This window comes from Pseudonaja textilis, chromosome 3 (assembly GCF_049901715.1).
Source record: "Pseudonaja textilis isolate UNSWEBS1 chromosome 3, rPseTex1.2, whole genome shotgun sequence".
NCBI classification, from domain to species: Eukaryota; Metazoa; Chordata; class Lepidosauria; order Squamata; family Elapidae; genus Pseudonaja; species Pseudonaja textilis.
This window is the reverse complement of record NC_141992.1, coordinates 133,374,677-133,397,213: the sequence shown is the minus strand read 5'-3', so window position 1 is coordinate 133,397,213 and position 22,537 is coordinate 133,374,677. Positions and strand designations below refer to the sequence as shown.

General features: G+C 38.0%; 1 protein-coding gene across 10 annotated transcripts in view; it reads left to right on the top strand.

The window, feature by feature from the left end:
- Window positions 1-22,537, top strand: part of RREB1 (ras responsive element binding protein 1) — a 166,996-nt gene that overhangs the window by 84,142 nt on the left and 60,317 nt on the right. For all 10 annotated transcript variants that reach the window (XM_087930819.1, XM_087930811.1, XM_087930820.1 and 7 more), the window contains 3 exons: window positions 4,284-4,360; window positions 12,217-12,419; window positions 21,844-21,933. In XM_087930819.1, the coding sequence (XP_087786945.1) occupies window positions 12,306-12,419; window positions 21,844-21,933 (204 nt within the window). In that variant the 5' untranslated portion in view covers window positions 4,284-4,360; window positions 12,217-12,305. The remainder of the gene's footprint in view (window positions 1-4,283; window positions 4,361-12,216; window positions 12,420-21,843; window positions 21,934-22,537) is intronic.

Genomic DNA, 22,537 nt, shown 5'->3' with positions numbered 1-22,537 from the left:
GTAATCAAAATTCAGACTGCTGAATTTGACTTATATTTGTGACCGTTGCAGTGTCCTGGGGTCATATAATCCCCTTTTGTGACCTTCTGACAAGCAAAGTCAATGAGGAAGCCAGGTTACTAACAGTAATTCACTTAACAACGGTTGCAAGAAAGGTTGTAAAATGGGGTGAAACAAACAAATGTCTCGCTTAACAACATAAATTTTGGGCTCAATTGAGGTTGTAAATTAAGGGCTACCTGTAACATGGAAATGATTTGCTGTTTCCGTCTTCTGCAGTTGTTTTCCATCTTGGACATTCTCCCGGTTTCCAAGATGGAACCATCAATTAGTTTTCACACTTCTTAGATTTTCTGAGATCAGCCAGGATTGGATAAGAGCTACTAACTCTTTTGACTTCATAATGTGTTTCTCTTGTTTATTGCAATGAATTTCTAAATTGGTGTGAGGAAAGCAAAGCAGAGTGGGAATTGAAGTGTCTACTAAAAGGCAACCACTGTATTCTTCTTATTGGATGCCAAAATACACATATTTTTAAAAAAGAGGAAGAAAATGCCCCGAAGGATGCTGAACTTCATAACTGAAAGCCTCTTATTTTTCACAACTTGAGTTCATGTGTACTGTCTCTCCTTTCAACTTAGGGAGGCTTGACTTTCTCCTTTATTCCAGTCAGTCCCATATTTGTTTTTGAAGTGAGTCAAAAATTGGATCACTGGCTATTGCCACATGAATAGCTTTGTGGTCAGCCATTGGTCACTTGATTTGTATTTGGATGCTATTTGTAGTTCCTGGGTTGGAGAGATTTTATTTTTTGGGGGGAGTGGTGAGGTTTATGCATTGTTAATGAGCTTAAAGAGGCTTTTGATGGGGAGTCGGGAGAAAATCACAAGTTAGAATAGCATGCAGAAAACATTAGAAGCAGCCTTGTTGTTTTCTCTTTGGGGATCCCTGAAAAGGTTGTCAGCAGAAAGATTTGCAGTTGAAAAGATAGGCAAAAAAGGATCTTGGAAGATGGTTAAAGGTCATAGAAGCAGGGAAAAGTGAGCATTGATTGGTTAACTCACTGTTGTCTGTGCTTTAAATCCTCCCCTGTCAATTAGTGAGGAAAAAAAATGCCTTAACTTAATGTGTAAGTGGCTCCGTAAATATGCTTCTATCATGTTGCTTGGTGTATAATTGTGGAGGAAAGCATCTTTGGCTATGAAGGTCAGAGTCAACCTTCCTCCCCTTGCTTGCCAGGCTCCTAAGCCAGGGATGGGAAGGGAGATTCCCTGCCTTTCTCCTAGTTAACAGGTGCAAGGAGCAAATGTCCAGAAAGATTTCTGACATCACTGAATTGCAGCTTTTCCTTCATCAGGGCCTTACAGCTTCTTTAGTTTCCACTGTGGCTTAGTAAGAATAGCCAGACTGATCGTCCCTTGGCTGTCCATTATGTTCCAGTTCTTGGCATTTGCATGACCAATTGATGGTCAAACTGGGATGTGAAAGCCCCAGTTTGTTCACAGTTGGGGTGCAGTGTTTTTAAAGCTATATAACTATGACTATATAAGAATTAGACTAGTGATACCGCTGTTATAGTTCTTCATCCTGCTGTTGTGTTCCCTATTCTGTAGTCTGGCTATTTTCTTTCTTTCTAGAATTATGTGAAATATTTCAAAGTTGGTTCATCTATCACAGAAAGATTGCATCCTTATTTCAAATCTGTACATTCGATACAGAGATTATTTTCAGGCATGGAAACATTTTTTTTTGTTAAGATTTTCCTTTTTTTATTTCCAAGTTTGCTAAAATATTTTCGGGCCTTGATTGCTCAAATGCCACATTGCAAGTATAAAACATTGCAGTAAATATAATTTTTCCCCTTCTATATATCCTAGCTAATGCTGGAAAATGCTATTGTTATGAAGATTCTGACTTAGCTTGTTATGTAGATAAGCTCTTTGTAAGTTCTGTGCAATGTAGATATATAATATGCACTCATACACACAGAATGTTAACATTCACCATCCTGATCTTAGCTTTTTGTATATATGCTCCTATTATTGTTGAATGATCTTGGGATGAAAAATTAGCTATTCGAACATTGTAACCTTCAACAGTCCAGTAAAGAAAATTTGGCTAGAGACCTGTCGATTGCATCTTTTACTTCATTTCACCCCTCCCCCTTTTTTTTTTTGGCTTCACTCTTTCTTACTGCCCTTGCTACTCCAATCGTTAGAGCTGAATGGCTAAAACAGCTGCAAACCTTCCCTTGCTGTTAATTTTTTGTTTTTTGGTATTGCAAACTTCAAGAGGTTGTAGATAAATCCAGGTAGGTTTGCAGTGACAAAGAGGAACTCTGCAATAGTGATAAGGAATAAACTGTTAAGGAATCTGTTCTGGATTAGCATTTTTGACATCGGATTTGCCTACTGAGGAAATAGCATTATGTAAACAACAGCAAAAAAATAGATGTGCTTCAGGATAGTAAGCAAATGTTGATAAGTTGCAAATACTTTATGCAGCAAAAAAAAAAAAAGGCTGTATATTGGTTTTTGCTTCAGAAAACCAGGAAGCCTTAGAATTAAATCCCAAAATGGTGTGTTCACTAAAAGCCTTTGTAAAGCATGTAAACATTTGTAAGCAAACTTAATCCAAGGAATTGTTTCTTTTCAAAGAAAGAGGCAACAGCAGTGTTTTGCCTTAAAGTTAAAGGGGATAAGTCTGCATGTGGTTACACCAAAGGAACAATATCATGTGTTAGGAAAGCGAGTTCTTTTATATTAATTGCTGGAGTCTGGAGTGAAAAGGACTAGGAGAACAGAGTGTTTGACTTTGATAAGTTGTTGCCTGAAGTAGTGGTGTGTGCATTTGAAATTCTAGTGCTGTTCTAACTTGTGCAGTCCATGATGCTGCTAGCAACCCTACAAACTATCTCTCTTTGAAAACCTTGATTTCTAGTTTGCCTCGACATGTTCTTAAAAGCAGGCTGAAATGGGCCAAACCCTTATTTTCTGGCATTCTCTTAGCAGATAAAGATAAGTCTGACAGCTGATTGAACAATACAGGCTGTGAAGCAACATGTTGAGTGGAAGCAGCTTTCCTTTATGGACTCAAGGGAGGGACTCTGATACTGAGTAATTTGGACTGGCATTGGTCTCAATGTTCAATTTTTTATCTCTTTGACTTAAGGGATCATTGGTAGTAGAACTTTTGTTATGGAAACAGTGTTCTCTTCAAATGTATTGGACTATACCAGGGATGTCAAACTGCAGCCCGTGGGCTGTATGCATCACATGCAGGCCACACCCAGCCAGCTCCATGAATGGGTAAAACATCACGAAACGTCACGCGTTGGCAATGTGAAGCAGCGAGTTTGACACCCGTGGACTACATTTTCTGCCATCATCTACAAGTGAGGGAATCAACAGTTTTACTACTTAGAATTTCCAATTTTTGAAAAAAGGCTAATCTAGTTCAGTCAGGTTAATGTCATGGAAACCTAGGCTGATGGTGTGCATCAGAAATATTCATCGATTTATGAGCTTCTTTGAGGGAATGGCATAACATGGTTCAAAATGAATAAAGCAGATACTATTTTTCTTTAAAATCAATAAGAACAGGGATGTGATGCTGTCATTTGCTTATCTTTCAAGTTCATGTGCTGACATTTTTGGAAAAACGTATCTTGAAGATAATGAAAATTTCTGAATTTCAGAGGTGCAGTGTGGGGTTTAATTTGTAAAGCCTCTTATGATCCAAGTTACTGGTAAATTTATCATGTCAGTGAAAAATACTTTGTATGTTTTGCTTGTACTCTGCTGGTACAAAAATGATGCACCAAGTACCAGGCACTAATATTTCTTAATTTTTCTTGGCTTAGATTATCAGGTTTTGTTTTCCATCACATTTAAGGTCTGCCCCAAAGGCTGTAGGCTGTTCAGTTTTCTCCAAATATTTGTAGTGCTTGTATATTATTACATCCTTATATGGGTCTAAGCTTTACAAATTGCTGTTGCAGATTTCAAAGTATGAACTCTGGTAGCTGATACTTTTTGGGAGGGTTAATAGAAAACCATAAACATTATGTGTGGTTCTAAGACAGGTGTCAGCTTCCTGCAGGCTTTATTTTGAGAGGTTTGCCAATACTAAATTAAAACAAATCAATTTAATTTTTCTACAATTCTGTGTATTTAAAAAAAACAGATATCAAATCATCCACTGACAAAGGAGTGGCAGACATGTAATACAATTAAAAAAACAATTGTGGAAGACTCTTACCTTTTTCATTTTCTCTTTTCTAGGCAGTTTTTGTACTAATCCTTCATTTGTGCTGACATCACCAGCTTACGCCAACAACTTCAGAATTCACATTTTAAAGGTTAGTTTGGATCAACATGGCTTCTTTCTCACCCCCCCCCCCTTTATTTTTTTTATTTTTTTAAGTGCCTGTATCACTGTCTGACGTTATCCTTAATCCTCAGATATCAGCAGAATGTGGAAGCAACCCAGGCTGCTGAGTGATTGCTGCTTGGGTTCAGGTGGGAAGGGAGGGACTTGACTTGTACTTCCGGAAAGAAAGCCTATTTTTGTGCTGCCAGGGATCACCAAAAACAGAAATAGAGAAGAGAAGGGATTGGGAGTGTGTGTGAATGGATGGAGAAGCGATTTCCATGGATTAACTTCTAAAGCAACATGACTAAGCAAGACTTATTGTGAAAACACACATAATTGCCAGCAAGTATAAGGCGAGAGATAGCTCTAATTCTTCTAGAGGGCACCAGATGGAAGAATTCAAACCTGTACAGGGGAGTTTATGACAGTTCACCACGGCCAACTTGCATGAGTTGCCAAGGCCAACTTTTGCTGCAGAACAACTCGCCATGGCTATCTCGCCAGAGGACAACTCGCTGCAGTTCAAGAGTTACATCAATACAAAGAAATGGTGGCTTAGAATCATTAAAGAAAGGATGCAAAAGGAGGGACAGGATGAAATATGAATTAAAATTAAAATATTTTTTGTTTATTTTAAATAAGTAGATAGAATTGTTACATGGTCCCACAGAGAGTTGTCCCCTGGCAAGTTGGCCATGACAAGTTGTCCCACAGTGAGTTGACTGCAATGAGTTGGCTGCGATGAGTTGGCCATGATGAGCTGGCTGCAGCAAGTTGTCCCATTCCCTACACAAGGTGAGTCCCAAATTCTCAATCCCCATCAAGCCAGAAGTAATATACTATCAATATAAGGAATAAGGAGCCTCTGTGGTGCAGTGGTTAGAGTGCAGTACTCCAAGCTACTTCTGCAGCCAGCTGCCTACAATTTGGCAGTTCAAGTCCCACAAGGCTCAAGGTTGACTCAGCCTTCTATTCCTTCCAAGGTGGGTAAAATGAGGACCCAGATTGTTGGGGGCAATATGCTAACTCTGTAAACCGCTTAGAGAGCAACAGAAACTTTGGGCTCAAGTGTGGTCATAAGTTGAGGACTACCTGTACATTCTCTAAGGCAGTGGCCCCCAACCTTTTTTGTACCACGGCCCGGTACCGGCATCACAAAATGATCCACGGCCCGGTACCGGCATCAGCACGCAAGACCAAGGCAAGGCGAGCCGAGCGACTGGCCAGCCAGCCGTCCCCCACTTCTCCCTGCCACCTTCCAACTTCTCCTTTGTACCTTCTCGCGGTCGATGGGCTTTTCGGGTTCTTTCTTCAACGAAACTAAGGTGCGAGGATTCCTTCAGCACCCAAACACCAACTGACGACCGACAAGCTCACCAGGAAGCACTTTCTCAAGCGCCATCGAAACAAGATGGCGGCGCCCAAACAAAATAGGCGGCCCGGTACAAAATGGTCCACGGACCGGTACCGGTCTGGGGCCCGGTGGTTGGGGACCACTGCTCTAAGGGGTAGGTTCACTTCCAACTCCTGTATAGCCATGAAGTCTTTTATGTATAATTGGAGTAATGGAATCTTCCATTTGCACATACTTTCCCTCTCTGGCCAACAATGTCTTGCTCTTGTGAAGCTTTATGAGGAAAAGCTCCTCTCTCTTTTATCAAAGGTCAACATTTTCTCCTGAATGGGACATTTATTAGCACACCACCTTCCCATTGACTGTGGACAGAATTCAGCGATTGATTTTCCCATATTTTTTTAAAACCAGGTGGGAAGAAGTAGCAGAACTGTAGAACAAATGCTAGTAAAATTGTTTGTGTGAAAAAGTGCTTTACTCAGGGTTTTCTTGGGTTCCTGAGATTGTACTCTAGGCATTTCTCTTCCCTCCTCTGGTTTAAAGTTGGTTGAATAAAATAACAATGCTCATAGATTAGCCAAACAAACAAACAGAAAAAAAAATTAAGAAAGGATGCAATATGGTTCAATGTACAATATGGTTTATGCAAACATGAAAGCAATAAATAGAAATAACCCAAACTATTTCAGTTGCACTGATTGGCTCGTGTTGTATGAGACAAAACAGCCTCAGCATCTGAGATTACTGAGGGCTGATCAGATAAAAATGATGCGTAAATACAGGTAGTCCTTGACTTACAACAGTTCACCTATTGACCCATTCAAAGTTACAACGGCACTGAAAAAAGGGACTTATGACCGTTTTTCGCCCAAGCATTGCTACATCCCCATAGTCGCATGATCAAAATTCAAACTCTTGGCTACTGATTCGGTTGCATGTCCCGGGATCATGTGATCAGCATATGTGACTTTCTGACAAGCAAAGTCAATTGGGAAGCCAGATTCACTGAACAACTCTGTAACTAACTTATCAACCGCAGTGATTTGCTTAACAATTGTGGCAAGAAAAGTCGTAAAATGGGACAAAATTCACTTAATGTCTGTCTCACTTAGTACGAGAAATTTGTGGCTCATTTGTGGTTGTAAGTCAAGGACTACCTCATAAATCATAATCAAATACAATCAATACATTAATCAAACCTGGTCAGTGTTTTTTTTTAAATTTTATAAAAGGAGGGGAACATGAATTTGCTCTTTCAAAACATCAAAACATAAAATATCTCCCACACAAGCTATTATCAAGATGTTGAAGTATATGTTCAATATGAAATTGTTTACTTATTCCCTTCTTGAAATGCTTAATTTCAGCCAGCAAAAAGGTTATTCTTGTGTCTAAAGTCTAGATACGGTGTGAATTTGTACGACAGTTAATTCATTTCTCTGTGCTTCTTTTCCAAGACAATTGCTGGAATAGCAATAGTGTTAGTCCAATGGTATGAATTTCACACTTTTCTAACCTGTATCACATCATCACTATTCAGCATCCAACATAACATGATGTTTAACTACAAACAGAATAATAAGGAACAGGAACCTGGCAATGAACTTCCAATCAATTGCAATATTAAATGAAAATATTGATTGCACTAAGATGTGTAGCCAGAATCTCTGCTTCTTATAATCAAGTTTATTAAATAGGACTTCTAGGACACACATGAGCAGACAAATAAGGATTGCAGCAAAGAGCTCAATCACGATGCCACAAGTGTTGTTAAAAAAAATGTGAATGGTCACACTTTGGTCTCACTTCTCAAGTATTGAGAAAATCTGGAGGTCTTTATAGCATAATCATTTTAGTCACAGATCGTGGCAGGTTTGTACATTGCTAAGTAAGTAAGAATAGTTATAGGAGAACACACACACACGCACACACAGAGTGATGTCACATGGCTTGATTAGATTCACATATTACTCTAAGCTAAAATCTGGTTTGTAAAAGTTGGTTAATAGTTTAGTATTTGGGAAAATAAGCCAAGCAATAGTTTAATCTGCAAACCTAACCAATTATCATTATTATTAATACAATATTAATATTATTACATAATTATGTACATGTTAGTTACTACTAATAGGCCAGTTTGGTCTAGTGATTAATGCACTAGACTGGAAACCAGGAAACTTGGAGTTTTAATTCTGCTTTAGACATGAAAGTTGGCAAGGTGACTTTGGACCAGTCGCTCTCTTTCAACCCAACTCATCTTTAAATAGTTATGTTAAACATCCTTTGTGAAATACTTTCCTGCTTTGGGTGCCCTAATAATAATAAGAGTTGGAAATGTTAACAGTGTTTTCGTTGGCCTAATTTGTACAGATTTGGAACTTTTATCACTATTATTAAGCAAGGATAGGGGGCATAATTAGAGGAATAACTGGGCCTTACTATAATCCTGTTACTTCTTGCCTCTTTCTATTGGAGGACTTACCCTATCTGTGTATCCTCCATTGATGGATTATAACCTCCAATCATCTTTGTGTTCTCTGGCAAATATTGGTGAGAACGATGGATTTTTACATACAATCATGCATACCCATCTTGCTATTTTTTAATCTGACATATACTTCATGGGGAAGGCGGTATGAGATAAATTATAGTTGGGGCTTTTATTATTTTTTTTAAAAGCAGGGAAACAAAGAAAGTGGGCCATGATCTTCGGAAATGGGCTCAGGATGGAAAAGTTTAATTTATATTAATGAGTCTGTAGTTCTGTGAATATGCATTTGGGAGTAAGTCACGTGAACTCTAACGTGACGTACTTATGAGGAAATATATATACTGGGTGTGCGTGTGTGTGTGTGTGTATAGGATTATGGTTAGTATAAAAGTCTGGTGTTCACTTAGGTAATTTACCTCTTTCCTCAGGTTTTTTTTTTTTTAATCCCAACAGAGGAAACAAATTTAGCAAGTTTCTTCCTGTTGAGACTGAATGAGAAATAGCAAGGCTTGGTTTAATTTAATTTTGTCTTTTTTGTACTGTTGTTATTTAAATCATGCCTCGTCTCCAAGGGCCTTTTTTTCATGGTATTTGGGCTGACCATTCTGACATTGCCTTTGAGCTGGCCTTTGTCAAAAGCCCACTAATTTGTTTGCTGTTGGTAGCTTCTAGTAATCTATTTATATGTGTTAATGCTTTTGAGTCTTGCAGCTATTGCTTGCTCTCTTTCTTGGAGGGCCTCGATCCAAATGGAAGCGAAAGGGGCATTCCTATGAACTTTAATCTGTGATAATGCTTCCTTTTTTTACCCTTCATCTAAACAGGTCCATTTTTTGACAGTGCAACTGGCCACTTTGTGTGTAGCTTTCATTAAAACTACATCAATGTCCTGGGAACTCGCTCCTTGAGGGCAAAGATCATTTTCCTCAGGGAAACATTTCATGAGAATGTGACCATAAAAAATTAAGTTTCTGCTGCATTGTTAGTCTTCTGTTGACATTCTAACTGGCAAAAGATGCCATTGGAGGTGTGGAGACTTTAGAGGCAGCTGAAATTTCTGTGAGACAGCCCAGTGTCTCCAAAAGATGTGCGAAAAATGCTGCATTTTCTTGAAATCAAGACTAAACTGTATTTTTACAAAAAGCTATATTTGTTCTTATGAAAATATCTAAGCAGCTGTTGTAAGGAGAATTCATTGTCCAATTTCCAATGCTTCTATGCTTTTTTATGTGTACTTTTACACCAACTACAACATGAGATTTCATATGTAGCATGACAGTAATTGCAGATTGTAAATTTGGCTTCCTTTTTTCTTGATAACATTGAAATTGAGAGGATTCACCAGGCATGATGGGCTCCTGACCTGTATACTGTATATATCCCTTCTCGTACACTAGACAGCAAGTCTGTCTTATTCTTCCTTCTGTTTTTGAAGTAAACCCTTTTGCCGCCACTGCAGTTATTTGTACGAACATTTTACGTGAAAAAAAATCTTCTGTCATTCTTTTCCTACTGAGTTCTTTTCTTCTAGTTTTCCATCAGGGTCTTCCTTTTATCTTACTCTCTCTATTGTCTGCATCTGGATTTGTTAAGCAGAATTCTGCAAAACCCTAGAATATCATGAGACTTTGATGGGATTCCACGACACACAAAGATTTCCCGCCTACTCCTCAAATATACCCCCCCCCTTTTTTTTTTAATCAGTAGGCTTTTCCCTTGATCATGAGCTGTGGAATATTTTTTTTGAACTAAGAGGTTCCATGGTCTGAAAGAGTTTGATGTTGTATGATGTGAAAAAGTCTACATCATCAGTTTGAGACTTGTAGATACAATTAATTGTACATCTGAATTTGTTTGAATTGCGATATGATGAAAATAAATGAAATAATAGTGAATCAAGATGGCTTGATCAGACTTGATATGATACTTTAATAGCTCCTGCTTTAATTATGCAGAATAATTATACTTCCTGGATTATTAATTTTTTCCCCTTTGAAAACAGTTGGATAGGTTTTGGATTCTTCCATTTAATGTACTCTGCCCTCTTAAAAATAGAGAAATTGTATGAAACCTTTATTTTTAAATTAACTAGTTTCAAAATGTTTTATAATAAAGGAACCTAATTTGGAGACTTTTTTATTCTTTAATTCTCATTGTGGCAATAAAATATTATAACTTGCCTTTCTTAAATAACAATGATGGTGAAGGCATTTTAACAGTATAAAACATTAGTGTGCAATATATACATGCTAAAATCTGCCTTCAAATGTTATGGAAAGCTGGGGAGAAAGTATGTATTTGTGTCAGACTTAATCTTAATGCTAATAAAATTCAACTTAGCAATACTAAATATCATAATGGAAACTAAACAATAAAAAGTAAAGAACTAATCATAGAACACTTATTTAGAGCAATGATTATGGATGAACAATACATAAAGATCTTAGCTCAATGACAAAATTAGAGAGGATCCAAATAATCGTTCCCAAGAAGATAATAAGCCACTATTTACAGAACACAATCCTGGACTCATGGATTTTTTAAAGCCAAAGCCAAACTAAGTCATGTTCTGGCTTAGTGTGATGTGTGAACATCATAGATTTGCTTTAATCTAAAAAACTCATTTAAAGACTTGGTGACTTATATCAATACTTAGTCCAAAAATCCTTGAGAAGTTGGGTTTGGGGCAGCTTTTAGAAATGAAGAAGATTATTTTGAATATATATATATTTTAGTGTTGAAGAAGCAGATTGAGTCATTATGTGATTTTCATCATTGATTATTGTACCTCGGTTATCAACAACAGAAAAGTTATCTAAACAATTTTTAATACCTTCAGTCATAGTGTCTGATCATATTAGCACTTGGGAATTGGGTAACATGGTGAATATGTTTATTTACATTATATTATTTGTACAAAATGGTAGAACAGTAGAACTTCTGTTTGACTCTAGGATTTCTGTTTTGTCTATAACAGTGTTAGGTGAGGTCCAAATAATTGTATCTCATAGATGTATTATGGATAAATATTTTCAGGTCTAGTTACTCAGGTTTAGGAACTAAATGAAGTTGTACTCACTTTGAAGAAACAGGAGTACAATTTGGGATTAATACAGTACTTAATCCAGTTCTGACATCAGTGTGACCTTACTGAGATAGACTGATACGGTAGTTAATGTTCATCTATAAATATTATTTCAATGCAGTTTATATGTCTTGAACCGAAAGTTAAATTTTTCCTCTATTATGCAACTAGATTTGCTTAATGATTTGTGATTTGCTTAGTGACCACACGATTCTCTTAAGAACCGGGGGGTGGAAGGTAATAATCGGGTATGGTCATGTAGCAATAGCATTTTAGACTTATATACCACTTTACAGTGCTTTACAGCCCTCTCTAAGTGGTTTACAGAGTCAGCATTTTGCCCCAACAATCTGGCTCCTCATTTTACCTACCTCGGCAAGGATGGTAGGCTGAGTCAACCTTGAACTGGTCAGAATCGAACTCCTGGCAGTCAGCAGAATTAGCCTGCAATGCTGCTTCTAACCACTGCTCCACCACAGCTCATGTAAGTACTCAATGTCGCATTGCTTAGCAACAGAAGTTCTAGTCCCAATTGTGATAGTAAGTTGAGGATTACCTGTAGCTGTCGGTGATCATATGTCATAGCCTAAAGAAGTACAGTACAGTACTTGCTTTGTGGTTGTTGAAAGGGTTTTAGACTTCACAGGTTTATTGATATAAAGAAAAAAATGAGCAAGAATGCAAGAAGTGTACATATAGGGGAAAGTTGAGATAAAACAATTTAACAATTTAACATTGTAAATAATAATAAAAATATAATAAATAAAATACTTGCCTTCCTGTTCTCATTAGTTTTGTCTCTTCATTGTTAAAGGATGTATCATACAGTACATATAGGCGATCATTGTTTTGAATTATATGGTTTGGTAAAACACTACAGGTTTATATGTCTGTCTGTTTATAATTCTACAGAACAAACTCCAAATCTTAAGCAGTTGTACAGCAGCACCAAGATTCTCAACTGTTTTGAGGGTGCAGATTTGCCCTTTCTTGACATAGCAATGGCAGCAGTTATGAGCTTGGGAAAGATTGCTGAAAACGGCAGTATGGCATCTCAAAATGTCAAGTCCCCATCAAAATCTCTTACTCCTAGTCGGATTGGCAGGAGAAACCAGGTAAGGAATAACTATCTTTATTTTTCAGAGGAACACAATTTCACGTGAATTATTACCTCTGCACTCTGCCTCTTGCTGGTCAGCTAAATTCTATCAGTTTTCCCAACTAATGAGAAATGTATATACTGTATATTCAAAAGCCAGTCTGTATATGCCTTCTCATTTATTATGGAGTAACTCTTCCGCCTAAGCATTTGTGAATAAATAGCTTTTGAGCAGATTGGGAATAAGTGAACTCCACTAATTATGATTGGTTGCAAATGATTACCATACTAGGTTGGAACATTGCAGCCAAGCCACACATGCTTTTTATACATGCTCTCATTCCTCGTCTGGTGTCTTCTTGTTCCATTTCCCTTGCTGTTTCCTCTATTGTTCACCTTCCAGGGCTGGAAGGGGAAGCTGTGTGTTTTTTGCTTCCCAGATCTGTTATAGGCAAGTGACTTGATCTTCTTGCCTTTTTGGAGTGTTATTATCAGAAAAAAAAATGTTTGATCTATTTTGAGCTTTTATTAGGCTACTTTTCATTGTAAAAGATCATATAATCATAAGGTTGGAAGGTATCTCGGAGGATGAAACTTTGAACGATGGTGTTTAGTTGTTAAGCAGCTGTGAAAAGACCTCCAAAATCAAGGTTTCTAATTAGCTAGGTTTGGTAATAAGCAAAATACAGAAATAGAAACACCTTTTCTTATCTCCAATTTTTGTAAGGGTTTCAGATGTCCTGGTACTTTCTTCTATGAGAACAAGAAACAAGAATAAATTGGCCTGCTTAGAAAAAAAAAAACCCTGCAATTTTTAGGGAGTCTTTGAAGCATAATGAAAATTTATTGAGAAATCAACGTGACTTGGCGTATGGCATATCTGTCTAAAGCTGGGGCATAACTAACATTAAAACATCACAAGATGTTTTAGATCCTGCAGCATCAGGCTACTAACTATTCTGCAGTGAACTTCAAAGCAGTGTTAAAATGTTGAAGCTATCAGTTGCTCCTTTGGTTGCCTTAGTTAGTACTAATTTCACAGACCTAAGAGAAGAAGAAGCAGAGTCTAGAGAAAGAGTCAAGAGAGGAATCAGTCTGAAGTAGTAATGTTGCCACAAGCTACCCAAGTCCGGTCCCCATTCGAATTCTCTTAACTCTTATCTTTTCTCTAATTTAGTGCTGACCTTAAGACTAGATTCTTGTGTATAAGCTTGAGCATTTAAATCTTCTTAATTGGAACTTAATGTATGGTCTCATTCCTGTCCTTTGTGCCTGACACAGCTCATGCTTAAAATTTGGATGGGTGACAATAATTTCAGTAGGGAAGATGCAACCCTAGCATAGGCTCACTTGGCCTCTCTTCTAGAGTTCCCCCTCACCATTAATGTGCGTGGTTCTCCTTGCTGTAATCCAAACTTCTCTACCAATTGGGAAAAGTATGGAGTTGCCACAGCAGGAATAGCTTGGCAGCTGTATTTACAGGAGCTCCTCCTGAGGGCATCTCTGCTTCAAAATCATTCATGTTTTCTCCCAGTCAGAGATTGTATAAGATGAAGGCTGGAAGTGATGGCACCCTGCTTGGACCACATTTCTTTGTGCAGGATGTTAGCAGAAACTAGTAGAGAAACTACATGGAGAAACTAGTAATACAAGGCTTTTGCAGAGGGAGTAGTGTTTTCCTGAACATTATACCTGTTCTGATCCAGCCTTCGCAAGCAATGAGAAACCACTTACTCACGAGTAAAACAACCCCCCCTTTTTTTTCTTAAAACGGCATGAACAGCCTTTATTCATGTTGGATAGATAAAACCAAAAATAATTAGTCACAAATGAAAGCCTTTTCCCAGCCAGGGTGAGGCTAGCTGGCATCTATGACTTCTTTTCCCTGAGAGCTGGCTTATATCCTTCCGTTGTTCTCTCCTCTCCTCTTTATGCATACGCGCATCTGGAATGGGCCCCATCTGTTTCTCCTCCTCACTCAGTTCAGACCCTGAAGACAGCTGCTTCTTCACCTGGGGGCGGACAGAAAGCCCCAGATCTGTATCTACCTCTGCTTCTGCTTCCTCATCAGAACCTTCCAAAGGCTCCAAAGCTGTCCCAGGCTCCCCCTCCCGCTCCTCCATGTCTGACTCTGCTGCTAGCTCTGCTGGCAGCCAGCAGGCCACAACAATACCCTAATTTTTACCAAGTCTGCCAAGGTTTGAGATATGTGTGCTAGAACCATTGGGCTGGACTATATTTCCTTTCCTTTTGGTCCTTTGTGTAGCACTTTGTTGGACAAGCCTGGAAGAAAGTGGATGTTTGTATGAACCTTAGAGCCATTGGCCCTTTAATCACACCAACCCTTTCACTGGGCATTGGATCAAGACAGTAAATGCGACTGGATTAACATAAATACTTTGCACTGTAATAAATAAACAAGTAAATAATGAAGAGTGGTATGAGTGTCTTTCCTATCAATCAAAACAGAAATTGACATTTAAGTAGGTTTTCTGTTTGGTCTGGAGTACCTAGAATAGTATAAGCAGATAAGCCTCAGTCATTATTTTATTTGCTAGTGATCCTTATCACAAAGCTTCTGTAGATAGGCTGACGTAGACTATCCGGTGACAATTCCTGCTGCATTGAGAGAGCACAACATTTTAAAGATTGTGTCGAAATTTAAATATAGCATTCTGAGTGTCTGACACAAGTAAGAGAAGATTGGGGGGTGGTGGGATGGGCAGTTTGATTTCAGTCTTGTGCTCTTGAACTGTATTGCTCAACTTTACTGGGAGGAGGCTTATCCTCCAAGGGGGGAAAGAAATAAAATCTCCATATTCACAGGCAATATACGGTAACTGCACTGGAAAGCTGTTGCTTCATGACCTACTTGTAATATTTTGGTTGCCATTGGAGATAAAATCCTGGACCAGATGATTTATTTTGAATACAGTTTGCATAATAGCAATAGCACTTAGACTTATATACATACTGCTTCATAGTGCTTTCCAGCCTTCTCTAAGCAGTTTACAGAGTCAGCATATTGCCGCCTACAATCTGGGTTCTCATTTTAGCCACCACGGAAGGATGGAAAGCTGAGTCAACCTTGAGCCTGGTGGGATTCAATATGATGATGATGATGATAATAAAAATGCTAGGTTATTTCGTGGGTTAATGTGCTTGTGTGTGTGTGTGTGTGTGTGTTAAATCTTATGGGAGGAAACATTTGATTCGAAGTTACACGTTGGACGTAACATATTGAAAATGCTTTTAAATCACTTTGTGACTGGGAATTTCAGTTTTCATTCCGTTATTAGCAAGAGAGGGCAGTGTGATGGCTCAGTGGTTAAGATGCTGAGCTTGTTGGCTACAAAGCCGGCAGCCCAGGTTCGAGACCCCTGAGGGCCACACGATGGGGTGAGCTCTTTTTTCAGCTTCCACCTCCTGCTAAGCTAGCAACTAAAAGCATGCAAATGCGAGTAGATAAATAGGTGGGAAAGTAACAGTGCTCCATGATGTCAGGACAGCACTGGCTCATTGGCCTTAAAACGGAGATGAGCACTGAACCCCCGATGAGTGGAGTAAAATTAGGATGAAGGATCTTAATCCAATTCAGAGAGTATGTCCTTTCAAATCACAAAATGCTTATTCGCCTCTTTATAATTGGTTTCATGATGTGAGAAATCAAGAATTCCCAGGAGTGCTTTATCCACCTGTATCAAAGGACGCATAAAGACATATCAGATTTCTTATTGAATTGACTGCTATTTTTGTGTGCTTTGTTTGAGAGAGGTCCCCCCACCCCCCTATCAATAATACTCCAGCCTGCATAATCATTATTGCCCATGATCCAAATTCTTCAGCCAAACTTAAGAAATCCCAAATGCCTGCATAATCATTATTGCCCATGATCCAAATTCTTCAGCCAAACTTAAGAAATCCCAAATGCACATGCACAGGAAGTTGTATTAAAACGATTACATTGTAAACTGAATCCAAACAGATTCTTCCTTTTAGCTAGCTGGCCTATTTCAGGGTATTGAGCCTGTTTGGTTTATGTCAACAGCTAGGACCAGGGAGGCTGAAAGCAAAGGTAGTGCAGGCCTGGTAGTTGCACGGACTCGGGCTAATATTAAATCTGAAGTTTTGTCCTAATCAGTTCTGACTGAGTTGCCTTGTGCGTCTTGTTCTTTGCTTTCAAGGTGACTAATAATCACTCTTGGGTAATTTGCTTGTTTGAAAGGGGCAGATGTTACAAAACAAGGCTTCCAAACAATTAATAGCATTGCACAGAGCGATAGATGGGCTTCGTTCAGCAAGGGAGCTATAGAGCTATGTGTATTTCCTCCCCATATGTTTGTTCTGCTGAGACAATATTTAGCGTGGTGGAAGAAAGATTTGCGCACGAACCAGCTACAATTTGAAGGTCCTTCAAATTGGTCCTTGGGAAGAACTTTAGCAGGTGCAGGTAGTCTGGACTTACAACCATTTGTTTAGTTCAAAGTTACAACGGCACTGAAAAAAGTGACATGACCATTTTTCACATTGCAGCAGCCCCATGGTCAGGTGATTTATATTTGGCTGCTTGACAACTGACTCACATTTATGACGGTTGCCGTGTCCTGGAATCATGTGGTCCCCTTTTGCAACCTTCTGACAAGCAAACTCAATCGAGAAACCAGATTTACTTAACAACCGTGTTACTAATTGAACAAACTGCAGTGATTTGGTTAACAAATGTGACAAGAAAAGTTGTAAAATGGGGCAAAACTCACTTAACAAATTTCTCAGTTAGCAACATAAGTTTTGGGCTCAATTGTGGTCATATGTCAAGGATTACTTGTAATAGGTATAGGATGTGCTAACAAGTGCCTTAATAGGAACATATGAGCATACAAAGTTTGCGTTACTTTAGGCGTTTATCAGGAAAATATGGGGTGCTTATCCACCATGTCACACTTATTTTTTTAAAAGAAAGGCAAAAAGAAGAATTTCAATAACTGTTAATTTGTGGTGCACACCCCTGTATAAATTGGAACGACTAGTAGTAGAAATGGAATATTAAAGAAAAATATGCAGATGGCAGAAACCTTACATAAATTTATAAAAAAAAAATAGGTTGTATATTCCTGAGTGTAAGAAAAGATTTTAACAGTGAAGTGATACTACAGTTAAGCCATTTTTAAATAAATCTACCTGAAGCATCTGCTCTGGATATTTGCTAGTGGAATTTCCAAAATCCAGTATAAAATATTGTAGCAAAATACTTCAGAAGTATGTTCACTTTTTCTGGGAACTTTTCTGAGCCGAATTCATAGTATACTGTCTTAGTTTTGATGGGTTTGCTGTAATAACTGAGGAAAAGAACCATTCAGGAACAGCTTTGCACTCCTGTCTTAATGAATGGTATTCTGTGTTCAGATGTCTTGAAAGTATGCAGTTGTGTTTCCGTGTATGATGTGGTACGTATAGATACACATTCACACTCACACTGCCAAAGACCCAGTTCTTCAGAAAAGGTTCTAATGGTGGGAAGGGGTAAAGGAAGGAGAAGACAATCGGCCACAAGGAAGATGGATTCAGTTACAGTGGTGTGGAGAACATCATTGGAAGATTAGAAAAACCAGGTTAGGGTGAATTGACTTCGAGAAAATCTGTGTTGTTGCTAAGAGCCAAATAAGACTTAACGGCACATCATCAATATGTGTATAAATTTATAAACTGTTTTGGTTGGCCAACTCTTAAGCGGTGTAGATGAAAGGAAATAGCTCAGTCACGTTGCCTTGTAAACTATTAACAAGGGTTTGGGCAGATTTTTGGCTCAGTCTTCCCCCCAAAATGCTCTAGAGTAGACTGTGTGGGGGCAAGGTATAACATCTGTAGCATCTACGTTTTTTCCTGAGATTGTGTAACTGCCCTCCATAGCTTCTGTACACATTGCTTTAAAGCAGGGGTGTCCAACCTTGGCAACTTTAAGACTTGTGGACTTCAATTCCCAGAATTCCTCAGCCAGCAAAGCTGGCTGAGGAATTCTGGGAGTTGAAGTCCACAAGTCCTAAAGTTGCCAAGGTTGGACACCCCTGCTTTAAAGCATTTCATACATGTGCTTGCTTCCATTTGTGCTCTTACATGGTCCCAAGCATTTACTGGAGATGAAATTCGGTGCTGTGCAATTGAGAGCTGTGACATAGAGGCCTAGTGTGTAAAGGAGAATATTGGGACTTTCTTTAACTGAACTATCAAGTGTACACCAAATTTGATGATGAAAGAGACAAAGGGGCTAATTCTGGCTGTACAAGACCAAGGCTTAAGAACAAATGCATATAAAGCCAGCTGAGACTACAGCAGCAGGCAACAAATACCACTTGTGCAAAGAAACTGAAACTTCTACTGCAAGAAGATTGCAGAGATTGACTGCAAACTACAGCATTGTGAAATAACAATGGTGCGTTGGAATATCTGCAAGAAATACCATTTGCCTTGCAAGCACTGGTGGGACCACAAAATAGACAGAATAACAGAAAGAAGCTAAAATGCTCTAGAATTCAGAGGGTCACCCCAGATTTAACAACTGTTGATAAGAAAGGCAAAAAAAGTCTGGATTGTGGATGTGGCAATACCTGGAGCCAGCAGAATAAGAGAGAACTGGAGAAAATCATGAAATGCAAGCAACTTACTTGGAACAACTTACATCCTGCAACAATATCTTTAATACAAACAATACCTGCCTATCTCAGGTTCTTTGGGAAGAACTTGATTGGTGAATAAAAATGACAAATCCAGTCTAAACATCTGGTTGATGAACAATAAAAAAAAATAGAGGCAGTGGGAGAGTAATTAAAATGCCCCTAGTATTTTGAGAGATTTAAAACTCATGGGAATGTATATGTACACATATCTGTGGAGCAAATTTAAATTATTTAGGATTACATTCTACTAAAATGACTGCGGTATTTTTTTCATAATATATCAGGAAAGATTGGACAGCTCATTTTAGAATGCTGGAGACAGCTTAGACTTTTTTTAAAAAAAGTGTGGAGAGAACCTGGGAAAGTTAAAGTCATACTAGATGTGCTACGTATGGTAGAATAGTGGATAAGTATATTGACCCTTTCAAGCGGTTGGGCAAGAGAAAATGATTAACTTGTTTCCAGTCTGTCCTTTGACAGAAATATTGGTGTCTGATTCAATATCCCAAAGACATTTTGAAAAATACCAGTGAATAAATCAGGATGTTCTGCATAGACACAAATTGTTTTGATTTCTTGAGCAGTGCCCATCATACCTATAACTCAGGGGTCCCCAAACTTGGCAACTTTAAGACTTGTGGAATTCTGGGAGTTGAAGTCCACAAGTATTAAAGTTGCCAAGTTTGGAGACCTTTGCTATAACTCATCAGGAATCATTCTGTTTCCTAGCTTTTTTCTTTGCTGCTTCTCCCAAAACAGCAGGACCAGATGAAGGTTTCTTTTTGTTTTTCAACTCTGATTCTGGATTGTCTTATTTGTGGTGTGTGTGTGTGTGTGTGTGTGTGTGTGTGTGTGTGTGTGTGTGTGTGTGCAGCAATAAATAACAATAACAGAAAGTAAAATGAAGCAGTTGGCTACATTTCCTTAGGACTTCTCTGTGGCTGAGCATATGTGAGGCTGCTTATGGTTCTTTGTTATGCAGAAATGATGCAAACATATATTTTCTGGTTCTAATTGAGCAGCCTATGTCCCTAAAGTGCTTTTTGCAAAAAGCAACTGGACTTTCTTGCTTTTTTTTCTCCTTTGAAAATGTTTCGCTTCTCATCCAAGAAACTTCTTCAAACCATGATCTGGATGTTTGAGACTCTCCATAAATATTTATCCTATGGGTCCTTTTTTCATTTTTTAAAAGAAGCGTTTATCGTTGTCAAATTTTAATCGGGAAAGCTAAAAAGCAGAACAGTTATAATTTTGTTAATTTCCCTCCCCACCAATATAACATATTACTATACTTTTTGGGGGTGTTTTCCATCCCATATTCTTATAGATAATTTGTTCTGTTCTTAAGGTTTAGATTAGAATATACAACAATTCCCCTTCTTTCTCGATTATTTTCAGTTTGAGGTGATTTCTGTTACAACAGATGGGGAAAACCGAAGGATATCATTGCACCATGATCAGGTTCTAGGAAATCTATAGAAAGGATATAATCTACCTAGAGAAGTCTTGAGATAGATCGCCATGTTTAATTTGGAAATATTTCATAACTCTACAACCTTTCATGCAGCAAGTAGCTTAGGTTGTACATTTTGCAATATCAAAATGTTGTAAAAATTTCCAGCATATGTAAGTTTTAAAAAACATGCCAGGAGTTTTCATTTTTTCTATCTGAGTGTGCATCTGGCATTTTGGGTATAGCAAGAAGCTTGTTTGTTTATTCAGGGAATAGGTAGCATGAGGAATACAATCTACCTTTCTCTTCCTCTGACTCTCTGAAATTGATGTTTCATTTTCTGGGAAGCTCGGCAAATTTCCAAGCAAAGCCAGAGAACTGCAGCTGTCCATCATTTTATTTTTGAAGAAAGTTTCTGGACCTAAGGATATTCCTGAAAGTAAAAGTGATACAGGAGGGCAGTACTTTGCTTTGCAATATGTCATATTTCACTTGTTTAATTTAAAAATAGATATTTTTAAAATGTGAAGTATCAGATGAGGTAAGGAGCCTAGCAGTCATCAAGAGAGATGTTGGCAGGCACAGTTGTTTCCCTGGGCCCTGTGTTGGTGACCCTGGATTAGACAGCCGCATGAAGGCTACGACTATTAATACTTTAATATTTGAAACTATAGTCCTTTATTTATTGCTATTACCTTTTATTTATGGTCTCTTTTAATGTCAAAATCTTCTAAAATGACTTACAAGCAAGATAAACAACAAAAAAAATACAATAAATATTTTACCACAAAGGAACTATAAATTTGTCTGATCAGAATAGTAGTTGGCAATGATTCTGTGGGGAGGAAGAGAAGAATCCAGTTGAAAATCTACTGTGTAGGTTGTTCCTGATTATTGTCGTTGAAGAGACAAGGCAGAAAAAATTCCAGAAGGTTTTTCTACAGGATAGCTGATTATAATCATCTTTTGGGATCCATGTTGAGGGAAAAAAAATATGCTGGTCTTAATGTTCCTCCTTCATAGCTTTTTATAATCTGGTTGGTCAAATCACTTCCATAATTCTAGATAATAATCATAATTCTCTTTCCACACTCTTGGTTGAAAGAACTGTCTTTTTCTTTTAACTGTAATTTTTTAAAAATGCCTTTTAAATAATATTTTCCCCATGTGAACACTGCAAGAATTCACTACATGTGAATACAAGGGAGTATAATCGTTACCTAACTGTAACATTTTCTTTGTAAATGTTTAAAACGATAACTTGGCTTTTAATTTAACATTATGAAAACATATATTTGTTTTTTTTAAAAAAATAGGAAACAAAAGATGAGAAGTCTTCCTACATCTGCCCTCTGTGTGAAAAGGTCTGCACTACCCAACATCAGCTGACTATGCATATTCGTCAGGTAAATTGGTAATTTTTCAACATAATATTTTTAACCTGGAGACTTATCAATAAATTTATAGTAACATATTCTAGTTTCTCAGTGCAAAGCCCAAAATTATGTTGACTGTCAATGTGTATCCAGAAGCCTCTCCCTCGTCCAGCTGTGAATCATTTTTATTTTAAAGGATAATTATGCTTCACGGTCTTTGTCCCTCTGTTGCTGTTGCTTCATTCTTTCCTGCTGCCTCCTTTCCCTATTAATGCCAGATCAGAAATTTCAGAAAACTGCTGTAGTTTCAACTAGGGTTGGGCTGAAATGTACTTGTTTGCTATTCAAGAATATGTGTGCTTGGATCCATTTCAGATCTTCCCAAGATTTAGGGGAACGCTGTGTCCCAGCAATCATAGCTATTTGCTTTATTCCAAAACATCCTAATTCCTTGGGCATTGGCTGCTATACAGGTAGTCCTCGACTTACAACAGTTAGTTTAGTGACAGTTCAAAGTTACAACGGCACAGACTTAGGACTGTTTTTCACAGTTGTGACCTTTGCAGTATCCCCATGGTCATGCGATCGCATTTCAGACCTTTGGCAACTGGATCATATTAATATAATGGTTGCA